At 47.0% G+C, this 23,961-nt stretch overlaps 3 protein-coding genes across 8 annotated transcripts in view; 2 read left to right on the top strand and 1 right to left on the bottom strand.

Annotated features, from left to right (window-relative positions):
* Dgka (diacylglycerol kinase alpha) overlaps nt 1-2,933 on the top strand; it is a 29,101-nt gene extending 26,168 nt beyond the window's left edge. For all 5 annotated transcript variants that reach the window (XM_031349492.1, XM_031349490.1, XM_031349489.1 and 2 more), the window contains 5 exons: nt 560-650; nt 1,757-1,955; nt 2,046-2,166; nt 2,334-2,394; nt 2,635-2,933. In XM_031349492.1, coding sequence (XP_031205352.1) covers nt 560-650; nt 1,757-1,955; nt 2,046-2,166; nt 2,334-2,394; nt 2,635-2,718 — 556 coding nt within the window. In that variant the 3' untranslated portion in view covers nt 2,719-2,933. The remainder of the gene's footprint in view (nt 1-559; nt 651-1,756; nt 1,956-2,045; nt 2,167-2,333; nt 2,395-2,634) is intronic.
* Nucleotides 2,934-3,054: 121 nt separating this feature from the next.
* Pmel (premelanosome protein) lies at nt 3,055-15,636 on the bottom strand. Its single transcript, XM_031349494.1, has 11 exons — nt 15,536-15,636; nt 8,862-8,957; nt 8,588-8,734; nt 7,852-7,986; nt 7,535-7,696; nt 6,667-7,290; nt 5,418-5,534; nt 5,140-5,224; nt 4,504-4,709; nt 4,321-4,408; nt 3,055-3,294 (listed from the first exon to the last, which is right to left on the bottom strand). Exons 1-11 carry the CDS (start codon nt 15,606-15,608, stop codon nt 3,162-3,164), a joined length of 1,866 nt encoding a protein of 621 aa, XP_031205354.1. The 5' UTR covers nt 15,609-15,636; the 3' UTR covers nt 3,055-3,161.
* Nucleotides 15,637-16,931: 1,295 nt separating this feature from the next.
* Nucleotides 16,932-23,961, top strand: Cdk2 (cyclin dependent kinase 2). 2 transcript variants are annotated; one of them, XM_031349810.1, is made up of 8 exons: nt 16,932-17,292; nt 17,974-18,051; nt 18,150-18,270; nt 19,394-19,564; nt 20,308-20,409; nt 21,796-21,939; nt 22,240-22,443; nt 22,691-23,961. In XM_031349810.1, exons 1-8 carry the CDS (start codon nt 17,177-17,179, stop codon nt 22,793-22,795), a joined length of 1,041 nt encoding a protein of 346 aa, XP_031205670.1. In that variant the 5' UTR covers nt 16,932-17,176; the 3' UTR covers nt 22,796-23,961. The 2 variants fall into 2 exon arrangements, with proteins under 2 accessions (XP_031205670.1, XP_031205671.1); XM_031349811.1 differs by lacking the exon at nt 21,796-21,939 and having other exon boundaries at nt 16,933-17,292.

The following is a 23,961-nucleotide window of genomic DNA, read 5'->3' as shown; positions in this document are numbered from 1 at the left end:
TGGGGGAGGGTGGGGGGAGAGGGGTAACTCAGTTGTGTACACCTGAGTCTGATTCTTGGAACCCACATGGTAGAAAGAGGGAAGTATCTCTTGTAGGTTGTCAGCTGACCTCTGTACGGGTGCATGAATGTACACACAAAATAAGTATTAAAAAAGACAGGGAACAGACACTCGGCATCAAGGCTATATTTGTGCCAGGCATGATACAAATACGCCTTTAATCCCAATACTGACTCAGGAGGCAGAGGCAGTCAGATCCCTGAGTTTGAGGCCATTCTAGTCTATATAGGAGTTCAAGAGTAGTCAGAGCTACACAAAGAGACCCTTCTCAAAAAAATAAATAAATAATAAATAAATAAAAACATAAAAACAAAGAAGATTGAATTTGTAACCAAGTTTGACACAGAATGGTTAGATATGAGTATAAACACTATGAGGAAACCCCTAACTACAGCTACTACTGTTGCCCTTGGAGCTGGGAAGTTGGCACCCTTCGTGGTCACTGTCAGCACTGTGTAACTTGTTTCTTCCCTGCTGGGCCTTTTGTTGGCTGATATAGAATGAAGAACAAGCTTTGGTACTTGGAGTTTGCCACATCTGAATCCATCTTCTCAACATGCAAAAAGCTGGGAGAGTCTGTAACCGTTGAGGTGCGTATGCTAGTACCAACAGGACCCACAGCTTTTTAACTTTTTTATAGACAGTGTCACACATCGTAGCCCAGGCTGACCTAGAACTTGTGGCAATCCTCCTGCCTCAAAGTTCTAAATTCTGGGATTACAATTTTTTTTTCCATTTTTTTTTTTTTGTATCAAGTTTCTTCCTACATAGGAGCCCTTGAGAATATCACACATGTGTGACCTACACTTGACTACCCAGCTCTCCAACCCTGACTTAACCAGGTCCTTCAGATATACTAGTCCCTTGAGCTGGTGAGATGGATCAGCAGGTAACCAGTTTGCTCCTAAGCTTGATAGCCTGAGTTCAATCCCCATGACTCACAGGGAGTAAGGAGAGAACTAACTCCTATAAATTGTTCTCTTGACTGCCATGCAAGTGTATATACATGTCCCCATCCACTCACATACAGACAGAAATAAATAAATACATTTTAATGACTTTTTCTTTTGGAAACAGGGTCTCTTATTTGTGCAGATCTGGCGATCCTTGAGCTTACTATATAAACCAGGCTGCCCTCAAACTCACAGAAATTCATCTGCCTCTGCCTCCTGACTGTTGGGATAAAAGACATGTGCCTGCCACCATGGTAGGCTAATAAACACATTTCTTAGGTGGCACAAGCCTTTAATCCCAGCACTCCAGAGGCAGGGACAGGCAGATCTCTGAGTTCAAGGCCAGCCTTGTCTACAAAGCAAGTTCCAGAACATCCAGGACTACACAGAGAAATCTTGTCTTGAAAAACCAATTATATATCTATTAGGTCTTTTGTTTTGTTTTGTTTTGTTCTCCTGCATACCTTTTTAAAAAAGATTTATTCATTTTGTTTATGAGTATACTGTAGCAGTCTTAAGACACACCAGAAGATCCTGTTATAGATGGTTGTGAGCCACCATGTAGCTGCTAGGAATTGAACTCAGGAGCTCTGGAAGAGCAGTCAGTGCTCTTAACCGCTGAGCCATCTCTCCAGTCCTACATACCTCTTAGTTCTGTCAGGAGCAGCTACGTTTCTTTCCTGACTGCTGTCAGCTGAGATCCGACGTGCTCTCTAGCTTCTGTTCTGCCCCTCTCCCTTCAGATATGTGGGAAGTTGCTGGATCTGAATCACCTTTCCCTAGAAGGCATTGCAGTATTGAATATCCCAAGCATGCATGGTGGCTCCAACCTCTGGGGTGACACCAAGAGACCTCACGGGGACACGTGTGGAATCAACCAGGCGCTGGGCAGCATGGCCAAAATAATCACAGACCCCGATATCCTGAAAACCTGTGTGCAAGGTGAAACAAGCAACCCTGGGTGCTAATGCAGATCTGAGAAGGTGTGAATCTTACAGAAGAACCCACTTCTTTCCTGCTTCTAACCCCCAGACATGAGTGACAAGCGGCTGGAAGTGGTAGGAATAGAGGGTGCAATTGAGATGGGCCAGATCTATACCAAGCTCAAGAGTGCTGGACACCGGCTGGCCAAGTGCTCCGAGATCACATTCCAGTAAGGAGGATTCCAGCCAGGGCTCCTGAGGGGAGGGTGGTGATGATTCATGGGAATGGGGTGGGGGATCATTTTGCTGGGTCTTTCTCCATGATAGAAGGTCTCAAAGCTAACCTGAGAAAGCAGTTTTGATGTTTGGTTGGTAAGAATATCTCAACCTCCTGCAGGACCACAAAAACCCTCCCTATGCAAATTGATGGGGAGCCCTGGATGCAGGCGCCCTGTACGGTGAGTATTGTCTATGCCTGCAAAAGCTGGAGCCTTAGGCTCCATGGAACCTAAGTCTCCATTCTACAGCTTCTTTACTTCTCCCTGGTGCCCCAGGTTCCCTTGTGTACCATTATTCCCAAACTCCGGTTTCTGTTTTCTCAGTACCCCAGAACCCTAATGCTGTAAGGCCCGGGACAGGCCTCCAAGTGTGCCCTCGGGCCCGGGACAAGCCTCCAAGTGCGTTCCCTTCCCTTTCAGATCAAGATCACCCATAAGAACCAGATGCCCATGCTTATGGGTCCAGCTCCCAGCTCCTACAATTTCTTTGGCTTTTGGAGCTGAGGATGCTCTCTGCCTTGAGCCTACCTCCCTGTTCCTGGAGAGTTCCTACTGTCTAGATGCTGCCACAGCTTCCTGCTAGCCCAGAAGGATGCTCCATCACCTTCACAGTATTTATTATCCTCTGCCACCTCGCTGCTCCCATACAGACATCCTTACACAACCAGCAACGCATAACACTGAAAATGCCTCATCTAATAAAGTGACTTTTTCCATCACTGGGATATCTGTTAAATGAGCAACACATCTCTTTTTACACCTTCACCCCTCTACAGACAGATTTAAAAGCAGACAGAACAAATAAATGAACAACAACAACAACAACAAAAACCCCTACCACAAGGTTCTGAGAATTTATTTCAGATATTGGTAGTCTCAAAGGGAAGACTGTAGAAAATCCAGGCTCTGCTGCCCAGCCCAGGAAATCCACAGCACCTTGAGAATGATCAGACCTGCTGCCCACTGAGCAGTGGACTGTCCTCACCGAGGTGGCGAGTGCGCAAGACCGGAGGCAGGCGCAGCCAGTGAGTGCTCCCATGTGGCCTTTGGGAAACTGAGCCCTGCTTCTTAAGTCTATGCCTAGTATGAAGAGAAGAGGGGGCATGGTCAGCAAGGGCAACCTGCCTGTGCTAACTCTCCCCCAGGTTTACTTGGCTTTGACTGCAGCTCTCTCCCCTCCTCCTTACCCTACGTAGTGTTCATCTCCCCTTGTCTGCTAACCACTGACATACATTCTCTCAACCCATCACCCCCTCTCAATACAAGGGTCTCACTATGTAGCTCTGGCTGTCCTGGAACTCACTCTGTAGACCAGATTAGTCTCAAACTCACTGTGACTCACTTACCTCTGCCTCCTGAATGCTGAAACTACAGGTGTGCGCTCGCATGTCCTGCAGAATATACCTTTCTCATAGGTAAATAATGCGCTTTACCCCAACTGCCCTGTTTTGTTTTGTTTTGAATTTTACACTTTTATTTACTTATGGGTGGCGATGCATGGACCAATGTGAAGGTCAGAGGGAAATTTTGGGGAATTTGGTCTCTTCTAGCACCAGGGATTAAATTCAGGTGGTCAGCCTTGGTGATTCCCCCCTGAGCCAAATCACTGGCCTATGACTTACCTTTTTTAAAAAATTTACTTATTTGTTTATGTATATGAGTTATACTGTTGCTGTTTTCAGACACTTAATATGAACAACAGGGTTTCTCTGTGTAGCCCTGGCTGTCCTGGAACTCACTCTGTAGACCAGGCTGGCCTTGAATTCAGAAATCCACCTGCCTCTGCCTCCCAAGTGCTAGGACTAAAGGCGTGCGCCACCATGCCTAGCAACAACGCTTAATGTTAACAACAGCTGCACATCATCAATTGTTTCGCTCTTGTTTCTACCCCTGGAGGCTTGCCCACATAGCTTCTGATGCCAATAACCTTTAGAAGTTTAAAACTACCACAGGGAGACTGCAGCCCAGGCCTGTCTGACTTCCACCCCTGGGATCTCTCCTGGACACCATGCTTCCTCAAGGGAGTAGTAGTTTTGCACCCCTGAAGGAAGAGTGGTTGGTGGTAACAATGGGTGAGGACCTGGATACTAGATAGCCGTGTCTTACCTATGTATCAGAGATGCAAGGACCACAGCCACCAATAGCAGTAAGACACCTACAAGCAAGGGAGCCTGCCCAAGGCCACCTTCTTGACCTGTAAGCAAAATTCCAGACACTGCTTCAGTGATTGTTCCTTCCCAGCTAGCCTCTGTCCATCCCATTTCTTCTAGTTCTTGTTGAAGTACTTACCAGGAACAACAAGTTGGGTGCTGGCCACTGCCAGGCTGTTGGCATCAGCCAGAGACACATTGAGGCAATACGTCCCTGAGCCACCTTTCAGTACCTGGTGTAGAACCAGCTGGCAGTCTGGGCTTGGTGGCACAGACTGGCATAGCCTCTGAGCAGGGGGCTGGCACCCTGGTGATGAAATGTCCATACAGGCTTCCTTGGGTAGCCTGAAAAGAGTATGAGTTTGTGGGCTGTTGAGATGGCTCAGCAGGTAAGAACACTGACTGCTCTTCCGAAGATCCTAAGTTCAAATCCCAGCAAGCACATAATGAGATCCGACACCCTCTTCTAGTGCATCTGAAGACAGCTACAGTGTACTTAGATATAATACATAAATCTTTGGGCCTGAGCGAGAGGGGCCGACTGGAGCGAGCAGGGTTGACCAGAGCGGTCAGAGGTCCTAAACTCAACTCCCAACAATCACATGAAGGCTCACAACCATCTGTATAGCTACAGTATACTCATATACATAAAATAAATAAATCTTTTTTAAAAAAAGAGTATGAGTTTGATTCAAAGCATCTGGGAAGGGACAGAACTCCAGAAAGAGTGACAGTCATCCTCAAGGGTTAACAGGACAACCAGCAGGACACTCACCCGCCTTGACAGGATACAGTCAGCTCAAACGCATCTCCCTCACTGGATGGCACAGCCTGCAGAATCTCAGCATTTTCAATACCCTCTGAAAGGTTGCAACTTTTTAAGTTAGGATTCCTCTACCAAGACCATGTACAGGAAAGCCCAGGGGATGTGCTCCCAAAACTATCTCTGCCATTGGGGTATCCTCAAGTATTTTCTCCCAGGGTACATTACTACTGGCCAGCCCTGGAAGCTTATGCCTCCTTTCCTCAGTCCCCAACATAGGCAAGACTCACGGACAATGTCCAGGGTGAGGGAAAAAGAACCATATCGATATAGAACACAATCCAGGGGAACTTGTCTCTTCACAAGCATTATGGTGTCTGTGTCATCCAGTAGAGGGCTAATGGACCCTGTCAGAAGAAGATTTCAGGGGGCAGAGTCAAGAACTGCCTTAGAGACATTGTCCCAGGTACAACCAGAGCTGCAAGATCCTATAGTGACTGGCTTTGTGTCAGCCGAAATCTGGTAGGTCTCATATATAAGGGAGCTACGTTAGGAAAAAAATGTTTCTTCCCATACACGGAAAGAACACACACACTCCAAGACTGGAGAAATGGCTCAGTGGTTTAAGGTACTGGCTGCTCTTATAGAAAATCTGGGTCCAATTCCCAGCACTTATGTGGTGGCTTACAACCATCTGTAACTCTAGATTCAGGGCAGGAGATCCAATGCCCTCTTCTGGTGTCTATGAGTGTCAGGCACACAAGTAGTACACAAACATGCAGGTAAAACACCATACATACATTTTTTTTTAAATTAAGAAAAAAATGACAAAAAAAATCTACAAATATTTATCATGTCCCACCCTGGGCTAGGTCCTGGATTAGACAATTGGCCTGTGTCAATCCATTCAGCAGTAGAAATGGTAGAATCAGGGTGTCAAAACCCGAAATATCTGTATTCATGCTTGAGCAGAAAATGTAATACAAGGGCTGGTGAGGTAGCTCAGCGGGTAAGAGCACTGACTGCTCTTCCGAAGGTCCTGAGTTCGGATCCCAGCAACCACATGGTGGCTCACAACCACCTGTAATAAGATCTGACGCCCTCTTCTGGTGCGTCTGAAGACAGCTGCACTAAATTATGCTGGAGCTAGCGGTGCCAGCAGAGGTCCTGAGATCAACAGCAGCCACACACATGATGGCTCATGGCCCCCTGTGCAGCTATAGTGTACTCATACACATAAAATAATAGAAATAAATCTTTTAAAAAATGTAATACAACTTTGTTAATAACCATAGGCTGTTCCCTTGGAGATAAATAAAACCAACCCATTCTTCCCTTTTGGACTGGGGAAAACTCCTTTCCTAAACTCCACACTTCTTGCATCTGGTTAAGACAGTTTGTAGGTCTTAGAGCTAGTGAGAATTCTGAGGTAGCCACAATGCTAAAGAAAGGACTGGTTAGCATCTGCGTTGGGGTGAGACTTCAGAGTGGAGAACTGACAGCCCGCTTCCAAGAAGCTCCTCATTCATGTGTTCTTACCTGTAGAACTTTGTGTGGGCAGCAGTGGGCTGGCATCTGGACCCTCTGTGGTTGTTGCTTTTGCAACAGTGGTTCCAGAGGGCCTTGTGGGTGTGGTACCTGTACCCTCTATAGTTGACATCTCTATCAGTGTGGTATCTATGACTGCTGAAGTCGGCATCTGCTCAGAGGCAGTAGCTGTGACCTCTGTGGTTGGCATTTGTACAACTGTGGTTCCAGAGGGCTGTGTAGTTGGCATCTGGCCGGGTGTAGTACCCACAACTTTTGTAGTGGTTCCTTGACTAGATGTGGTTCCAGGTGCTTCTGCAGTTGGCATGTAGCCATCTGTGGTACCTGGGACTGGGGAGGAACCACAGGAAACAAGAGGAATGGCAGCCTGCAGTACCACCTGGGCAGTGACGGAGCCCGACTCCAGATAAGTGTGAGTGACGTCAAGTGCCCGAGAGATCAGGGTACCAGTACTGTCTCCAAAGTCCCATGTGTAAGAAAGGTCAGCCTCAGCCAAATAGCCACTGGGGTCATGGAGCTGAAGGGCAAAGATGAGAGGATGGTTTCTCAAGAAGTGCTTGTTCTTTCCATCCAAGGCCTGCAGCTGGGACACACTCACGGAGAAGGGTACCTGGTCTTCAGTTGGAGTCAGAAAAATAAGAACAGGGACCAAGTTACATCTCTTTCACAGCTGCATTCTCCAGGCACAAGCTGACTGGCCAGGTCTCTATTTGTCTCTAAGCCCCACATTTCTCTGCCCAGGCCTTTCTGGTCCCCGATCTCCCTGAAGGTTGGATACTACTTTCTCTTTCTAATCCAAGCCAGCTTCCCCACCTTCTGCCCTATGCCTGACTGGCCTTGTTCCTCTCTAAGCCCTTACCAGTAATGGTGAAGGTTGAACTGGAGTGAGCAAGGGGCACATAGCTCTGGGACCCCCGTCGGTGGTAGACAGTCACTTCCATGGTGTGTGTGCCCAGCCTTGCATGGCCCGTTGCAATGCTCAGCCTGGACACTGGGCCCCCCAGAACTTGCCAGTATTGTCCTGAGAAAAAAAGCAAGGAAGCAAAGGGATCAGAGAGGCAGTTTGAAAAGGCTTTAGAGGGAGGTTGAGGATGTCCTTCAGGAGGTGTCTGGAAGGGCGGGCTCCAGGCTCCCGGGTAGGATTACAGTTGGGAAGGGGCTGCTAGGCGACCTCACCCCAGGCCTTCCAGACGTAAACAAAGCTTCTCTTCTGAGGCTTAGGGTCAGACGGGCAGGGTCCACCATCAGGGAAGACGCAGGCATCTTCAGGCTCCTGAGGATACACTGGCTGTCCTCCCCACACCTGGCTCCCTAGAAAGGGAGAGACAGTCAACTTCAAGCTATCGTTCTTCTGGGTACTCTCAAACTCCTTAAATAGTTCCCGGTGGATGGGGCTGTGGGAGTAAGCCTTAGCTGGAACTATAGTCTCCATACTATAACCCATGTAGAATGATATGGAGAGCAGGAAACCACAACTTGAGATTTGTATCATAGAGAACATAAATAGAAGACTGTATGTCCATAGAATAAAATGTTTACAGTGACTCTCGAGTGAGATTCAGAGCAGCAGCAGCAGTGAACGGTAAGTATTTGCTATAGGTCTGAACAACTCTGCCGAGGACTTTATTTTTTTTTCTTTTTTCTCCTTTTTTTTTTTTTCAATTTTTATTTTTCCAGACAGGGTTTTCTCTGTGTAGCCCTGGCTGTCCTGGAAGACAGCCTGGCCTAGAACTCAGAAATCCGCCTGCCTCTGCCTCCCAAGTGCTGGGATTAAAGGCGAGCGCCACCACAGCCTGGTCCCAGCCCTGTTAAAAAATAGAAGAGGAAGGGTTTTTCCCCTGGACTTACTGGGGATACCTGGGAATCTAAGCCCTAGGAATAAGGCTCAGGAGGTACTGAGAAAGGTACATACCATTGATGATGGTGTTGTTGGCCCAGATAACCTGACCATCCGGCAGTACCTTTTGACTTCCAGGGAAGTGCAGGGCAGTGGAAAAGGAGGCATTTGCACCAACCAGTGTAGGCCCATCATTACTGACCTTCAGAGACACCTGGCCACCTGGGAAGGGACACCACATTAGCTGGGTCTCTGGTTTCCCCTCTCCAAACTCTCTCCCAACCTGCTTAAATTTAACCCTGTTCTTAGTCTCCCCTTATCCCATTTCCCCAGAATTTCCAAATCCTACCTCTCCAGCAGTTAGACGCCTGCGCCTCTGTCCACTCAGGGTACAGCTGCCTGTTCCAGGCTTTAGTTACAAGTTGCCAGTCCTGATTCCTGGATCCTAAAAGAAATATACCATAAGATCCTGGGATCCTTAGTCCCATGTCATCTCACTGTTAAATTCAAAGTGAAATTTATTAATTTTGGAGGGATGGGGGGCAGTACTGAGACTGAACAGAGGACCCGACACCTGCACACACTCCACCACTGAGCTATATCCTCAACTCTCTTTTTACTTATCTTTAAATGCTTTTATTAATTTTTTAAAGCAGGGTGTAGTAGTGCATACATTTAATCCCAGCACTCGGGAGGGAGAAGCAGGCAGATCTCTGTAAGCTCAAGGCTAGCCAGGCTTACAAACACAGCTCCAGGATGGCCAGGGCTACATAGAGAGAGCCTGTCTTAAAAAATCTTAGAAACACTGGGCAGTAGTGGTGCATGCCTTTAATCCCAGCACTTGGGAGGTAGAGGCAGTCAGATTTCTGAGTTTGAGGCCAGCCTGGTCTACAGAGTGAGTTCCAGGACAGCCAGGGCTACACAGAGAAACCCTGTCTCAAAAAAACAAAAACAAAACAAAACAAAAAAAATCCTAGAAACAACAATGTTTTTGTGAGGTAGGATCCCATGGTGCAGACCTTCATGGCCTGGAATTAACTCTGTAGACCAGGCTGACTCAAACTCACAGGACATCTGTGTGCCTCTAGAGTTCAAGGATTAAAGGCATGCATCATCACACTGGACATTTTTTTTAAGGTTTATTTATTTTTTATGTATATGAGTGTACTGTAGCTGTACAGATGGTTGATGAGCCTTCATGTGGTTCACACCAGACATTTTTTTTTTAGATTTATTTATTTATTATATGTAAGTATACTGTAGCTATCTTCAGACACCCCAGAAGAGAGCATCAGATCTCATTACAGATGGTTGTGAGCCACCATGTGGTTGCTGGGATCTGAACTCAGGACTTTCAGAAGAGCAATCAGTGCTCTTACCCACTGAGCTATCTCGCCAGCCCCCAGAAATGTTTTTTGATTTAAATTATTTATTATTTGCATGCATGCACACGCACACACAGATGCTCACATAAGCTTATGGCACTAAAGATTGAACATACTAGGGCACACTTAGCTTTTGCTTTTTCTTTTTTAGATAAGGTATCATATAACCCAGGTTAGCCTCAAACTCACTGTGAAGACAGAAATGGCTTTGACCCTTTTGCTGACACTAAGCCTAGGTTGTGTGGTGCTGGGAAGGAGCCTAGTGATTCCTACACAAGCACCCTACAAGCGGAGCTAGATTACAGGCCCTGGGACAAGCCCTGAGGACTTTCCCAGCCACTGCACATACATATTTCCAGACAAGATTTTAGACTGCTGAATTCCAGGCAGGCCTTCACCTCATGGAAGCCCTCTGTCTCAGCCTCTCAAATGCTGGGATTTCAGGCAAGCCACCATGAACGTACTTATTTAAGTGTGTGTGTGTGTGTGTGTGTGTGTGTGTGTGTGTGTGTGTGTGTGGTGAGTGCCACAGTCTATGTATGGAGGAGAAAACACTGTCTATCCATGGGATTCGACTCTCTCCTCCAACTATGTGGGTTGAATTGAAGCCATCAGGCTTAGAAGCAACTGCCTTTACCTCCTGAGCCGTCTTACCAGCCCCAACTATCTACTTCTGAGAGAACTCTCACTCTACAGCTCAGGCTATCTTTAAACTTGTCATCCTCCTGCATCAGTGGCCCAAGTACTCAGATTACAAACGGATAGCACCATGCGTGGCTTTCAGAATGCATATTAATTAGTTAATTTATCTATCTATCTATTTATTTATTTATTTAATCAGACCCGACTGCCCAAGTTGGAATTACAGGAAGTTTTGAGCTACCTGATGTGGTTGTTGGAGACTGAATTTGGGTTCTCTGAAAGAGGAGCAAGTGCTCTTTACCCATTAGCCATCTCTCTAGCCCCTCAAAAGTGCATTTTGATTTACTGGATACTCATTTTATATAATGCACTATTCTGAGTACAAAGGTATTAAGAAGTGAGTAAAATACAGCTCTGGAGAGATTTAAAGTTAAACATAAGAAATGAACATGTACACAACTTGTCACCACACCATTGTTAATATCTGTCATAAGAGTGCAGTGTCACAAAATGGCAGATGAACAGGTTAATTGCACCCTAGCCGAGTGCGGATGGCTTCAGTGAGGAACTGCACATGGAGGCAGTTACATGGCAAGTTGGAGTTCGCTACCCTTATGATCGATATACACTGTGAGAAATGAGGCTGAGAAGATGGGCTAAGGCAGTGATTCTCAACCTTCTTATGCTGTGTCCATGTAATACAGTTGCTCATGCTGTTATGAATTGTAATGTAAATATCTGAGTTTTCTGAGACCAGAACCATAGGCGACCCAGGGAAAGGGTCATGACCCCAGGGAGTTGAGTCTGAGAGTCTTAGGCGACCCAGGGAAAGGGTCATTTGACCCCAGGGGGTTGAGAAATGCTGAGTTAGGGGCTTCAGTGACAGAATGAGGTATATGACCTTTCTTCTTTGGGGGTTTTGGTTAGTGGTTGTGGTTTTGTTTGAGATAGGCCTTCTATGTAGCTTAGGCTGGCCTGGACTCTGAGCAATGTAGCTTGGACCAGCCTGGAATCTGCCATTTTCCTGCCCCTGCCTACTGAGTACAATCACAGATGCCCCACACCTGGTGTTTTTCCTTCTTTCCTTTTCCTTCTTTCTTTCTTTCCTTCTTTCTTTCTTTCTTCCTTCCTTCCTTCCTTCCTTCCTTCCTTCCTTTCTTTCTCTCTTTCTTCCTCTGTTAAGGATTTTTTGGGTTTTTCAAGACAGGGTTTCTCTGTGTAGCCCTGGCTATCCTGGAACTCACTCTGTAGACCAGTCTAGCCTCGAACTGAGAAATCCACCTGCCTCTGCCTCCCAAGTGCTGGGAATAAAGGCATGCCCCACCACCACCTGGCTTAAGGATTTATTTTTAATATTATTATTTGGGAGTGAGGGTGGTTCAAGACAGGGGTTTCTCTATGTAACAGCACTGGCTATTCTGGAACTCACTCTGTAGGGACAGGAGGGAGCCTCAACTAAGAAAATGAATGCTTCCATAGGATTGGTGGCATAATGGAGGGAGTCTGTTGAGCATTTTCTTAATTAGTGATTGATGTGGGAAGACTCAGCCCATTGTGGGTGGTACCATCCCTGGGATGGTGGTCCTGGGTTTTATCAGAAAGCAAGCCAGTAAGCTGCACCCCTCTATGGCCTCTGCATCAGCTCCTGCCTTCAGGTTCCTGTCCTGACTTCCTTCAGTGATGAACAGTGGTGGTGAACTATAAGCTGAATAAACCCTTTCCTCCCGAGTTGCTTTTGGTCAGTCATGGTGTTCCATCGCAGCCACAGACACCTAAGACTGTTGTTTGGTGTTTTGTTTTGCTTGTGGTGGTATTTAGACTCAAACTCAGAGCTTTGGAGGTGCTAGAGAAGAACTCTATCACTGAACTAAATAACAGCTTGTTGCTTAAGATGAAGTCTTTCTATGTTATTGCATAGACTAGTCTTACATTTCTGGACTCCGGTGATTTTCTTTCCTCGATCTGGGATTCTAGGCCCACGACACTGTACCTGACTGCTGGGGGGTGGAGAGGGCTTTTTGTTTGTTTGTTTGTTTTCAGTTTCACTGGCTGGCCTATAATTCTCTATGAAGACCAAGTTAGGCTCGAACTCACAGAGAAGATCCATCTGCCTCTGCTTCCCAAAAGCTGAGATTAAAGGTGTGTGCCACCATGCAGCCTGGAAAGTGTGGCTTTGTTTTTAAATTGTCCCATAATCCCCATAAAATCTGACCCTCAGGTCCCACTCTTTCTCCATCTCTTTTCATCACAGGCTAGCTTCAAACTTTCTATGTAGCAGATAATAACCCGTAAGTGCCAATCTTCCTGCTTTTACTGTCTAGATGCTAGGCTTAGGCAGGTGCTAGACCAGGGATAGAACATGGGGTGTGTGGATGTGACCAACTCTCTACCATCTAAGCTAATGCCCAGCCCATATCTCAGATTCATCTTACATTTTGTTTTATTATTTATTTTTTTCACAGGGTTTCTCTGTGTATCCCTCACTGTTCTGGAACTAACTCTGTAGAACATGCTGGCCTTGAACTCAGAGCTTTGCCTGCTTCTACTTCCTGAGTGCTGGGATTAAAGGCGTGCACCACCATCATGGCCCACTCAGATTATTTTTAAGGAATATTCATGCTGGGCAGTGGTGGCGCACGCCTTTAATCCCGGCACTTGGGAGGCAGAGGCAGGCGGATTTCTGAGTTCGAGGCCAGCCTGGTCTACAGAGTGAGTCCAGGACGGCCAGGGCTACACAGAGAAACCCTGTTTCCAAAAACCAAAAAAAAAAAAAATATATATATATATATATTCATTTTTGCCAGGCAGTGGCAGTGCACGCCTTTAATCCCAGCACTTGGGAGGCAGAGGCAGGCAGATTTCTGAGTTCCAGGCTAGCCTGGTCTACAGAGTGAGTTCCAGGACAACCAAGGCTACATAGAGAAATCCTGTCTCGAAAAACCAGAAAAAAAAAAAAAAGGATATCCATTTTTTATTGTTTGAGAGTCTTTTGTCTGCATGTATGTCTGTGCACCAAAGTGCATGCTTAGTGACCCCTGATGTCAGAAGAGAGTGTCTGATCCCTGGGTCTGGAGTTACTGCCATGTAGGTGTGCTGGGGACTGAACCTGGGTTTTCTACAAGAACAGCCACTGAACTAACTCTCCAGTCCTTCAGACTTTTTTTTTTTTTTTTTTTTACATGGTGGAGAGGCCAGTGTGGCATCAGGGCAGGAACTCAGGAGTCAGCAGCGTGGGATCACCATGAGGTTGGACGACATAGTGGGTTCCAGAGCAGCACCAACTACAGAACCCTGTCTCAGAAAAGGCAGGAGGAGGGGGGAGGAGAAGAAGCCTGTACAGGTTGGAGGTGGGGACAAAGCAGACATAATTATTATAATTCAGTTGGGTATAGTGTATCACATCTGTAATCCCAGCGCTTCAAAGAAGAAGAAGCAGGACAATCACTGCAGTCGGAGCCAGCTGGGGTTACACTGGGAGACCAGAGCTACCAGCTGGGGTCACACTGGGAGACCAGAGCTACCAGCTGGGGTCACACTGGGAGACCAGAGCTACCAGCTGGGGTCACACTGGGAGACCAGAGCTACCAGCTGGGGTCACACTGGGAGACCAGAGCTACCAGCTGGGGTCACACTGGGAGACCAGAGCTACCAGCTGGGGTCACACTGGGAGACCAGAGCTACCAGCTGGGGTCACACTGGGAGACCAGAGCTACCAGCTGGGGTTACATTGGGAGACCAGAGCTAAAACAGATGTCTGAAAAGAAAGGAATAAAAAGGGCATCCCCACCCCTTCACCCAAACCCCAAAACCACCAACATTTTGATACATTTGCTTTATCCTTCTTGCTTGCTGTTTTTGTCTAAAATAGGTATTCAGAAAAAAATCTTGGGCAAGTGAGGTCTCTGGGGTAAAGAGGCTTTCTACCAGCCTGACAACCTGAGTTTGTTCCCCAGACTCCCATGGTGGGGGGGAAAAACTCAAAAACAAAAACTAAAGTCAGTGTTTGAAATGTAAGCACAGTATCTTAAGGGCCTCAGACGTGTGGGTATGAACAGAACTTCTGCAAACCACGTTAAGGAACTCCATCTCAGAAAAGGAATGAAAAGAAAAAGAAACAAAAGCCTGGAAATTGCAGTACAAGTGAAGAAGGCAGATTAAGGAACTTTGCAGAAGTTTGTGAGGCCAGGCATCCAAATAGAGAAAAGGAACCCAGGGTTCTGCTGGGGGCTGGTCTATGCTCATCTCAGGGAGTGCTCTACCCCTGAAGCCACAACAGTCACAAGATGCACCATTCTTTTTGACACCCCCTCAGCAGCATGGGACATTCCAGACCCTCTCACCACCCTAAAATCCCTCCCCTTGCTCCAGTCACGAGGCCTCAATCCCCCAGAGTCCTTTCATGTGATGCTCAGCTGAGACCCTGCGGAGACCTCTCCCAGGGCTAGAATGTAAGGCCTGGGCAGCATTCATCCATCTCCACTCCAGAGGCAGCGGTGGGCTATCAGCTTGGCCTTACTGAATCTCTACATCTCCTACCACTAGCACTTAAGACATCACCCAAAGGGCTTGTTTCCCCCTCACGTCACCTTCTTGTCACATCACCTCCTTGTCACCGTCACCTCCTTGGAGCCCCTATTTGAGCTGAGTACCCTAAGCAGCTTCAGAATTAGTGTCTTCTGTGCTTGATCCTAAATTTCACATCTAAAGCTGGGCACACTGGTTTAAGTCTAATCCCAGTACTTAGGAGGTAGAAACAAGAGGATCAGGAGTTTGAGTCCATCCTTGAGTACACAGTGAATCTGAGGCTAACCTGGGCTACACTGGACCTTGTTTTGAACAAATAAAAAACAAACAAAACCATATCCTTACTAAATCAAATAGGACAAGCCTGAAGTATTTTGACTTGTCTGATTAGAAGAGAGAAACCCAGAGCAGATGTTCAGTTGCTAATAGCACTTGCCCCTGACCACACACACAAACACACACACACACTCACCTTCTATGGCCCCCACAGCCAACAGAGCCCTCAGCACAAGCACAGGAAGGAAGCTCCTTCTCTGGACACCCATACTGGTCCTTCTTTCAGCAGCCAAAGGTACCAGGGGGTGGGAGTGAACCCCTATATAGAAAGGAGTGGTCATTTGCATAGGCCTTCCTCCTCTGCCTGCAGAGGAGGGGAAACCTGGGAAGAAGGAAAGGGCTGGAACTGATTTCATCCCACTGCTCAATGACAGTTTCTGGTTTCACTGTGTCACATTCACTAACATACACACTTATCATTCTGGAAAGAGTTCGCTGATGGGCAGCCGCTATTCACATACTTCACAGTCACAATTCAGCAAGACAGAGTGAAGAGAATTGAGTCAAACCAAGAGTTCCTAAAGACAGAAACAGCACTTTTATCCGAAAGCAGCCAGAAGGGGCTGGGGGTGTAGATTACCAGCAGTAAAAACAACACAAGCAGCCAACGAACCCCGAAACAGTAAGACAGTATTAAGCTAAGCTGAGAAACGACTCTGTTATCTAGCCAAAGAATCCTTTACAATAACAGTCCCGATTTTCCAGCCTGGCCTACAGAGTTCCAGGACAGCCAAGATTACACAGAGAAACCTTGTCCAGAAAAAGAAAAAGAAAGCAGAGGGAGTGTGTGGGAGAGAGAGGGAAAGAGGGGGAGGGAGAGAGGGAGAGAGAGAAAGAGAGAGGGAGAGGAAGAGAGGGAGATAGAGAGAAGGGGGAGGGAAGGAGGGAGAGAGGGAAAGGGAGAGGGAGAGAGGGAGAGGGAGAGAGACCCAATTTCGTGCCCCACATGGTGGCACACGGGAGACCGAGCCAGATGGATCTGTGAGTTCGAAGACAACCTGGACTTTTGAACCCGTTCCAGCCAACAAGGGTTGTATTATGAGATGTTTCCAAAAAGCAGGTGGGAGTGCTAGAGAAACAGCACCACTGTTAAGGGCGCAAACTGCTCTTGAAGAAGCCCAGAATTCACCTCCAGCACCCAAGCCAGGCTCCCGACTGCCTAGAACTTCAGTTCCAGGGCATCTGCTGCTTCTGCGATAACCTACATACAGACACGCCAACACACACACACTTTAAAATAAAACACACATTTTTCTTTTAAAGATTCCCAGGTTTTGCTTTTTAAAAAAGATTTTCTTGTCCGGGTGGAGTTTAATCTCACCCAAGGGGTGGTGAAAATTTTGAAGGGAAAGGGTAAGAAAATCTGCAGACCAGAAACATCACCAGTTCCGGCCAACGGAGCCTAAACCAGGAACTGGGGAAAAGTTGTGCGGCGGACCCTCTGTTGCCCGCCCAGGGCGGGGCCTCTGAGGCGGGAGCGCGGGGGTCCGGCCCGCCCTCGTGACGTAAACCAATCGGAGGGGCGGGAGGCGGGGCCAGGGAAACGCGGGAAGGAGGGGCGGGGTCTCGGATGGCCGTCTGGAGCTGTGGGGGAGGCGGCAACATTGTTTCAAGTTGGACAAATTGTCAAGGGCTGTGCTCTCCTTGCGTTCCATCCCGAGCTGGGGCTGCAGTGCTCACCGGGGCCCCCAGGTCCTCCGCTCCGAGTGTCGGGCCCGCTTTCGTCAGGGTTCCCGGGCCCCGCTCCCGGGGGCCTGAGCCGCCTCACTAGCGCTCCATGGAGAACTTCCAAAAGGTGGAGAAGATTGGAGAGGGCACGTACGGAGTGGTGTACAAAGCCAAAAACAAGTTGACGGGAGAAGTGGTGGCGCTTAAGAAAATCCGGCTCGACACGTGAGTGGCCTCCGGAGCCGGAACTCCTTTGCCCGGACCTCTTGGCTGTCCCCCTCCCAACCCCCTACCCCAACAGGCGGGTAGCCTCCCCGGACCGGAAGGTAGCGGGGAGGGACTCCTGGAGCGAGCGGTGGGTTGGCGGACGGTGGACACTCTCCCGGAGGAGACTGTCCGGAGCTAGAATTCAGGGGAAAGTTTCTTGTCGTGCTCCACCGGTGTGCTCCCAAATCTGCAAGCCGAGAGACTTGGGGAGGGAAGATGGGGGGTGGGAGTCCAGGGCTCTTCATGGAGCTGAGTTATGTGGTAACCAGAGAAAAGTTCCTTTCTGAATGGAGAGCTCTCCTCACTGCTCCAGCACCATACTTAGAACCCTCACCCTCTTTCAAAAGAATGGCAGTTGAGACTCACTGGCCCTCTGGGGAGGCTGGGAGATACTCTCACCCCCCTCCCTTATTACCTTTCCTCTGCTTTCCATTCACCTGGAGGCTCTTCTTACCTTCCACTAGAAAAAGAGGAAATAATGCCCTTAAATATGACTAAAAGCCACACCCTAACCACCCAGGAATTAACTCCTGACCGCACCTCTCCTTTCTGCCTTCCTATGGGGTTTGGGGGGTTGTGTATCCCTGAGAGAATGATGTTTGTAACCGTATTCTTGTCTGTTTTCCCAACCTCTCCAAGTGAGACTGAAGGTGTACCCAGTACTGCCATCCGAGAGATCTCTCTCCTTAAGGAACTTAATCACCCTAATATCGTCAAGTAAGTCTAGTCTGAGAGGTGATCACTAAGAGGAATTCTGCTTTCTTAGCCTCACAATTTCTCTCCCTCAACTCAGTTTCCTGGACCTTCTCTTGCAGGCTGCTGGATGTCATCCACACAGAAAATAAGCTTTATCTGGTTTTTGAATTTCTGCACCAGGACCTCAAGAAATTTATGGATGCCTCTGCTCTCACGGGCATTCCTCTTCCTCTCATCAAGGTAATCCTGTTTAATGCCAGCCTTCATATTTTAGGGAAAACTAGAGGCAGGTAATTTGGTCTGGTAATGATTTATTTTGGCTTTTTCTCAGACTTCAGACTTTAAGACTCTCCCCTTTCCTGCTCATTAGTCATTAACCCTAGGATTGACAGAAGAATCAAAATTGAGCTCCTGTGAGCCAACCTAGGCAGCTCAGGCAGGAAGGAGATCATATAACACTCAGATAAAGGATTTTTTTTTTTTTCTGAGACAGGGTTTCTCTGTATTGCCCCTAGCTGTCCTGGAACTCACTCTGTAGACCAGGCTGGCCTTCAACTCAGAAATCCACCTGCCTCTGCCCCCAAGCACTGAGATGAAAGGTGTGTGCCACCACTTCCTGGCTCAGACAAAGGATATTGAGGGCAGTTGGTGGGTTCCTTGAAAATTTTCTTCTACCTCAGTCTCTGTTGTCTGTTTTCAAGCTGGGCTCACTCCTGGAACTACTTTGAATGTATCAACAAATACATATTCAACACACAGTTCAACACACAGTTCGACACCTTCAAGGTGCTCAGCACAGGGTATTGAACGGGATGCAGAAATGGAGTAGTATCTGGTGTATATGCTTGGCAGGCTGAAAATTCAGTGAAAGACATCGGTTATTAAATGTGTGGTTATATTGTACTTTTTGTGTGTTGGTTTGTGCTTCTAATCCTAACACTTGGGAAGCTGAAGCAGGAGGATGTCTGTCAGTACAAGAGCAGCCAAAGCTACAAAGTTCCAGGCCAGGAAGACAATATCTTTAGAAACAAACAAGGCTGACAAGATAGCTCAGCAGGTAAAAGAGTCTGCCTCAAGCCTGATGACCTGATGGCCTGAATTCCATCCCCAGGTCCCACACAGGGAGAGAATGAACTCTGGCAAGTTGTCCTCTGACTTCCACATGTGCACTGTGGCGTGCCCGTGACCCCTCTAAATAGATAATAAATAATAAAAATGTAACTAAAGAATTAAACAACCCCCCCAAATGTATAGTGTAGTTCTCATCTAACAGTTAAGGTTTTATTGAAGGTTTGATATGGCAAAGAATAAGCCGTATCTGCTCATTGTGATGGAGAAACAAACCTCCCCCTCTCTTTGTCAGAGCTATCTGTTTCAGCTGCTCCAGGGCCTGGCATTCTGCCATTCTCACCGTGTCCTACACCGAGATCTTAAGCCCCAGAACCTGCTTATCAATGCAGAGGGGTCCATCAAGCTGGCAGACTTTGGACTAGCAAGAGCCTTTGGGGTCCCTGTCCGAACTTACACTCATGAGGTAAGTCCCTTTATGGTTTTCTTTATGAGTCTTGGGAGATATTCATTCAGAAATTAGCAGAGTTCTGGAACAAGAGTTCCTTGGTAAGTGGGATCTCTGACAACCCAAGGGTCTTTATGTAAAGTGTATACATTTTGCTTGCATGTATATCTGTATCACATGCCTGCCTGGTACTCACAGAAATCCAAAGAAAGTGTCTGATATTCTGGAACTGTAGATTGTAGTAAGCTGCCATGTGGGTGCTGGGAATTGAACCTGGGTCCTCTGCAAGAACAAGTGCTGTTAACTTTTACCCAAAGGGTTTAGAGATATGCACTGAAGTCATACAACAAGGTTGCCTGGACTTAGATACTAGGCCAGGAAAACTGGTTGTCATATCGTTTCAATATCTCATTTTCCAGGAAGGTCCCAAGTCCTGGGGATTTAGAACTACATGACTGGAGAAACAGATGGCTCAACAGTTAGGAGCATATAATCTTGCAGAGTTCAGTTCTCAGAGCCCATGTCTGGCAGTTTGCAATCACTCTTAACTCCAGCTCCAGGGTATCAGACACTTTCTTTTGGCTTCTGAGGGCACTGCACAGTCGTGGAAATCTACATAGACATGCATGTATGTACGTTATTGTAATAAAAAAAAATTAATAAAGCCCTTTTTAAAAAAGAAGCTGGAAGGTGACGGGGTTTTATTGAACTGAGGTATGTGATCCTTCCTGCCTTGTAAGCCCTGTTGTCTTCTTCCCCAGGTGGTGACCCTGTGGTACCGAGCGCCTGAAATTCTTCTGGGCTGCAAGTACTACTCCACAGCCGTGGATATCTGGAGCCTGGGCTGCATCTTTGCTGAAATGGTACGGAGCTCGCCAGGTTCTATACGGCCTACCATGCCCACATCCAAGAGAAGAACCCTTTTCTTGGCCTGGAACCACAGGATCACAGGGTTCTCTCAAGTTTTCCCATTATAGAGGTAGTTGCCTGATACCAACTACAATTTTGGAATATCCGTAAGCAGGTTTAGTCTCTCCCCAAGTGGGCTCAATCCTCTCTGTACCCATCCAGCTTAGTCTTACCATGTAGCCCAGACTGGCTTTGTATTCTCAATCTTCTGCTTCGGCTCCACTTTCCACCATTCCCATCTTGCCCATGGGATTGACTTGACAGGCATGAGCCACCCTGCTGGCTCCACTCATTCAGCTGTTTTGGCCTTAATCCTCAAATATTTGAAAGAATGAATTCCATTTAGTACAACAGGTGGCCTGCCGGCCACATGCTTCCAACGATAGCTGTGAATATAGCCTCAACACAAAATCATAAACTTATTTAAAACAGAGTGGGTTTTTTGTTTTATTTGCTTTTGGTTGGATTGGAGTTTTTTGTTTGTTTGTTGTTTTTTTGGGGTTGTTTGCTTGCTCGGTTGGTCTTTGGTTTTTTGTTTTTTATTTTTCCGTTTTGGTTTTTCAAGACAAGATTTCTCTGTGTAGTCCTGGTTGTCCTAGAACTTATTCTGTAGACCAGGCTGGCCTCAAACCAAAAGATCTCCCTGCCTCTGCCTCCCGAGTGCTGAGTTAAAAGTATGCACCCAGCTCTGGTTTTTTAACATTTGATTTAATGGTATTTGAGCTTGAACTTTGTGGATGACAATGTCATGTCACAGTGTCAAGGGTTGGACAGGTCTGTTTTGTCTCCATTTGTCCTATAGACCTCTTCTTTTTTTCTTTCTTTCTTTCTTTTTGTTTTTTTTTTTTGTTTGTTTGTTTGTTTGTTTTTGTTTTTTTTGAGACAGGGTTTCTCTGTGTAGCCCTGGCTTTCCTGGAACTCACTCTGTAGACCAGGCTGGCCTCGAACTCAGAAATCCACCTGCCTCTGCCTCTCAAGTGCTGTGATTAAAGGCGTGCACCACCACTGCCTCGCTAGACCTCTTCTTAGAAACAAGGAATTTAGTAAAGGCAAGCTGAGCCCAGCCTACCATTTTTGTAGACTTGGTCATGCCCTGCCCCCTCAACCTCTGGCCTTTCAGAGTGAAGGATCCTTTAAGCCTAGCTTCATATGGGAGCTCTCATCCCATTTAATGCAACAATGGGTAGACAGATCAATAATACTTTTATGATCCTTTGGGTTGAAACTGGGGGCTTGGAGACCATTAGCCTAGATATATACATATAGGATGTGAATTTATCCACCAGTACCTTACAGTTGCCCATATTCCTCTCTCAATTCATCAAAAAATATTTGTTAAGCACCTAGTGTGTACCCAGCACCATGCTAAGTGCTGTGGGGAGCACAGAAGAAATGGAAGACACAGTCTCTGCCCGCTGTGCTCCTATCTAGAAGTGGCTGCATCACAAGGAGGGGGGATGACCGCAGTGTCTACCCCATACCCCGTGAGTGGCTTGGGATCCCTTTGCTACACGTCAGTGGCACCCCAGACATTCACCCCCTCCCAGTCCCACCCAGCCTTGGGGATCTATGAAGCCATGGTTGGGGGAAGGAAGGAGGGGTGAGGAGACAGATAAGGGACTTTATTGTCTCAAGCTCTGTATGAGCGACCCCATGATAAGCCCTGGGGAGGGGAGTCATGGGCCCTGCTGACCTTTCACTGCCTATGGGAACCTCCTTTGTACAAGGGGCAATATGGACTGACGTCAGTATGGGTCTTGGCTTTCCTCTTTCCCCATTTCTAGGTGACCCGCCGGGCCCTATTCCCTGGAGATTCTGAGATTGACCAACTCTTCCGGATCTTTCGGACTCTGGGGACCCCAGATGAGGTGGTTTGGCCAGGAGTTACTTCTATGCCTGATTATAAGCCAAGTTTCCCCAAGTGGGCTCGGCAAGATTTTAGCAAAGTTGTGCCTCCCCTGGATGAAGATGGACGGAGCTTGTTATCTGTAAGTGCCAGGAATAGATACCTGGAAGCCCCCTCCTACTTCCCAGAGAAGAGCTTTTCCTGGATGAAGAGAAGCTAAGCCCCTGAACTCTGTTAGAAGTACCTTAGCCTTTGTTTCCCCTCTTCATCAGTAGTCTGGTTCAGATGTGGGAGGAGGGGAATGAGAACTGGGTAAGAAGAATACTGGCTCCCAAGTTTCTGAGTACACCTGCTGCATCACTAAAGTCAGAATATATTTCTCTCTCCAGCAAATGCTGCACTATGACCCCAACAAGCGGATTTCAGCCAAAGCAGCCCTGGCTCACCCTTTCTTCCAGGATGTGACGAAGCCAGTGCCCCACCTTCGACTCTGATGTCCTTCCCAAAGCCCTCTTCACCTGTGGTCTGACCTGACCTGGGCCTTTTGGACACAGGTCGGCCTTCTGCTGTTTCTGGCTGTCTTAACAGTCACCTTTTCTCTTGGCCAGCCAGTTCTGGGGATTCAGAGGTGCAGGGAAGGATTAGGTGAAAAGGGAAAGGTTTTGGCATTAGATGCACTTAACCCAGCTTCCACTAGCTTCTCTCCGTCCTCCCAGTCATTACTGAGAAAGATTGGTATTCAAAGCAAAACTGACGGGTCTCCTGTGTGTCAGGTTTTGCCATCCCAATCTTAAGACTGTCTTATAATTACCATGTTGAAGGAAACTCCCCCAGACTCCTGCTGCCACTGTTTTGTGAACTAATGAGCAGAAGCCTAAGGTGGGACAGTTCAGAACTAAGCAAGAGGGAACCGTTTTAATGAATTAGATTAAAAAATAGACCTAAGCTGTTTGTCCCTTAGTTTTAGCATTTGGCCTCACCTAGCAATCAAGGAGGCCCGGTTGCAGAAGCAGAAGAAATGATTCCCTCCAGTGCTCTGTCTGCCTTCCCCAGGCAAGAAGAGCCAGGAGGACAAGGACTTGCGCGTCACTCTGGTCTGTTCATCGTGGTTCACAGGGCAAGGTGAAAGAAACTTGAATTTCTCTTTAGCAATCTTACTGTTTTCTGGTGCTGACGGCTTGCCCTCATTAAGCAAATGCACCACCAATGAGCCAGATTCCTAGCCCTCCTTTTGGAAGTTCAGTTCTTCAGTTGTCAGAGGGTCTTATTACCATCATCTGAGAGTCACCCCTCACTCCCTAGGAGTGGAAGCAAGCTAGGAGACGTCATTTTGAGAATGCTGATACTTTTTAAAAGCTTTGACCTGGTTAGGTCATTGGGGGAAATTTTCTATAAAAGAGTGAACAATTATATTTATATTTCAAGTTAGAGTAGTTTGGATATTTTAGTGGTTTTGTTATTGTTCTTTCTTTTTCCTTTTTTCTCTTTTTTTTCTTTTTTTCTTTTTGTCAGTGTGGATGGATTTGTTACCATGTGCACTTTGGGATTTTGTAATTGTTTAAAGAAAATATTTCTTTTATGATTTTCTTCTCCCACCCCCTGTCCTCCAGTGTTCTGTTAATATTATTTGTAATTTAGTTTGTAAATTCATTAAAAGAAA

Source organism: Mastomys coucha, unplaced genomic scaffold (assembly GCF_008632895.1).
Source record: "Mastomys coucha isolate ucsf_1 unplaced genomic scaffold, UCSF_Mcou_1 pScaffold4, whole genome shotgun sequence".
Lineage (NCBI taxonomy): Eukaryota > Metazoa > Chordata > Mammalia > Rodentia > Muridae > Mastomys > Mastomys coucha.
This window is presented reverse-complemented; position numbering and strand designations above follow the sequence as displayed.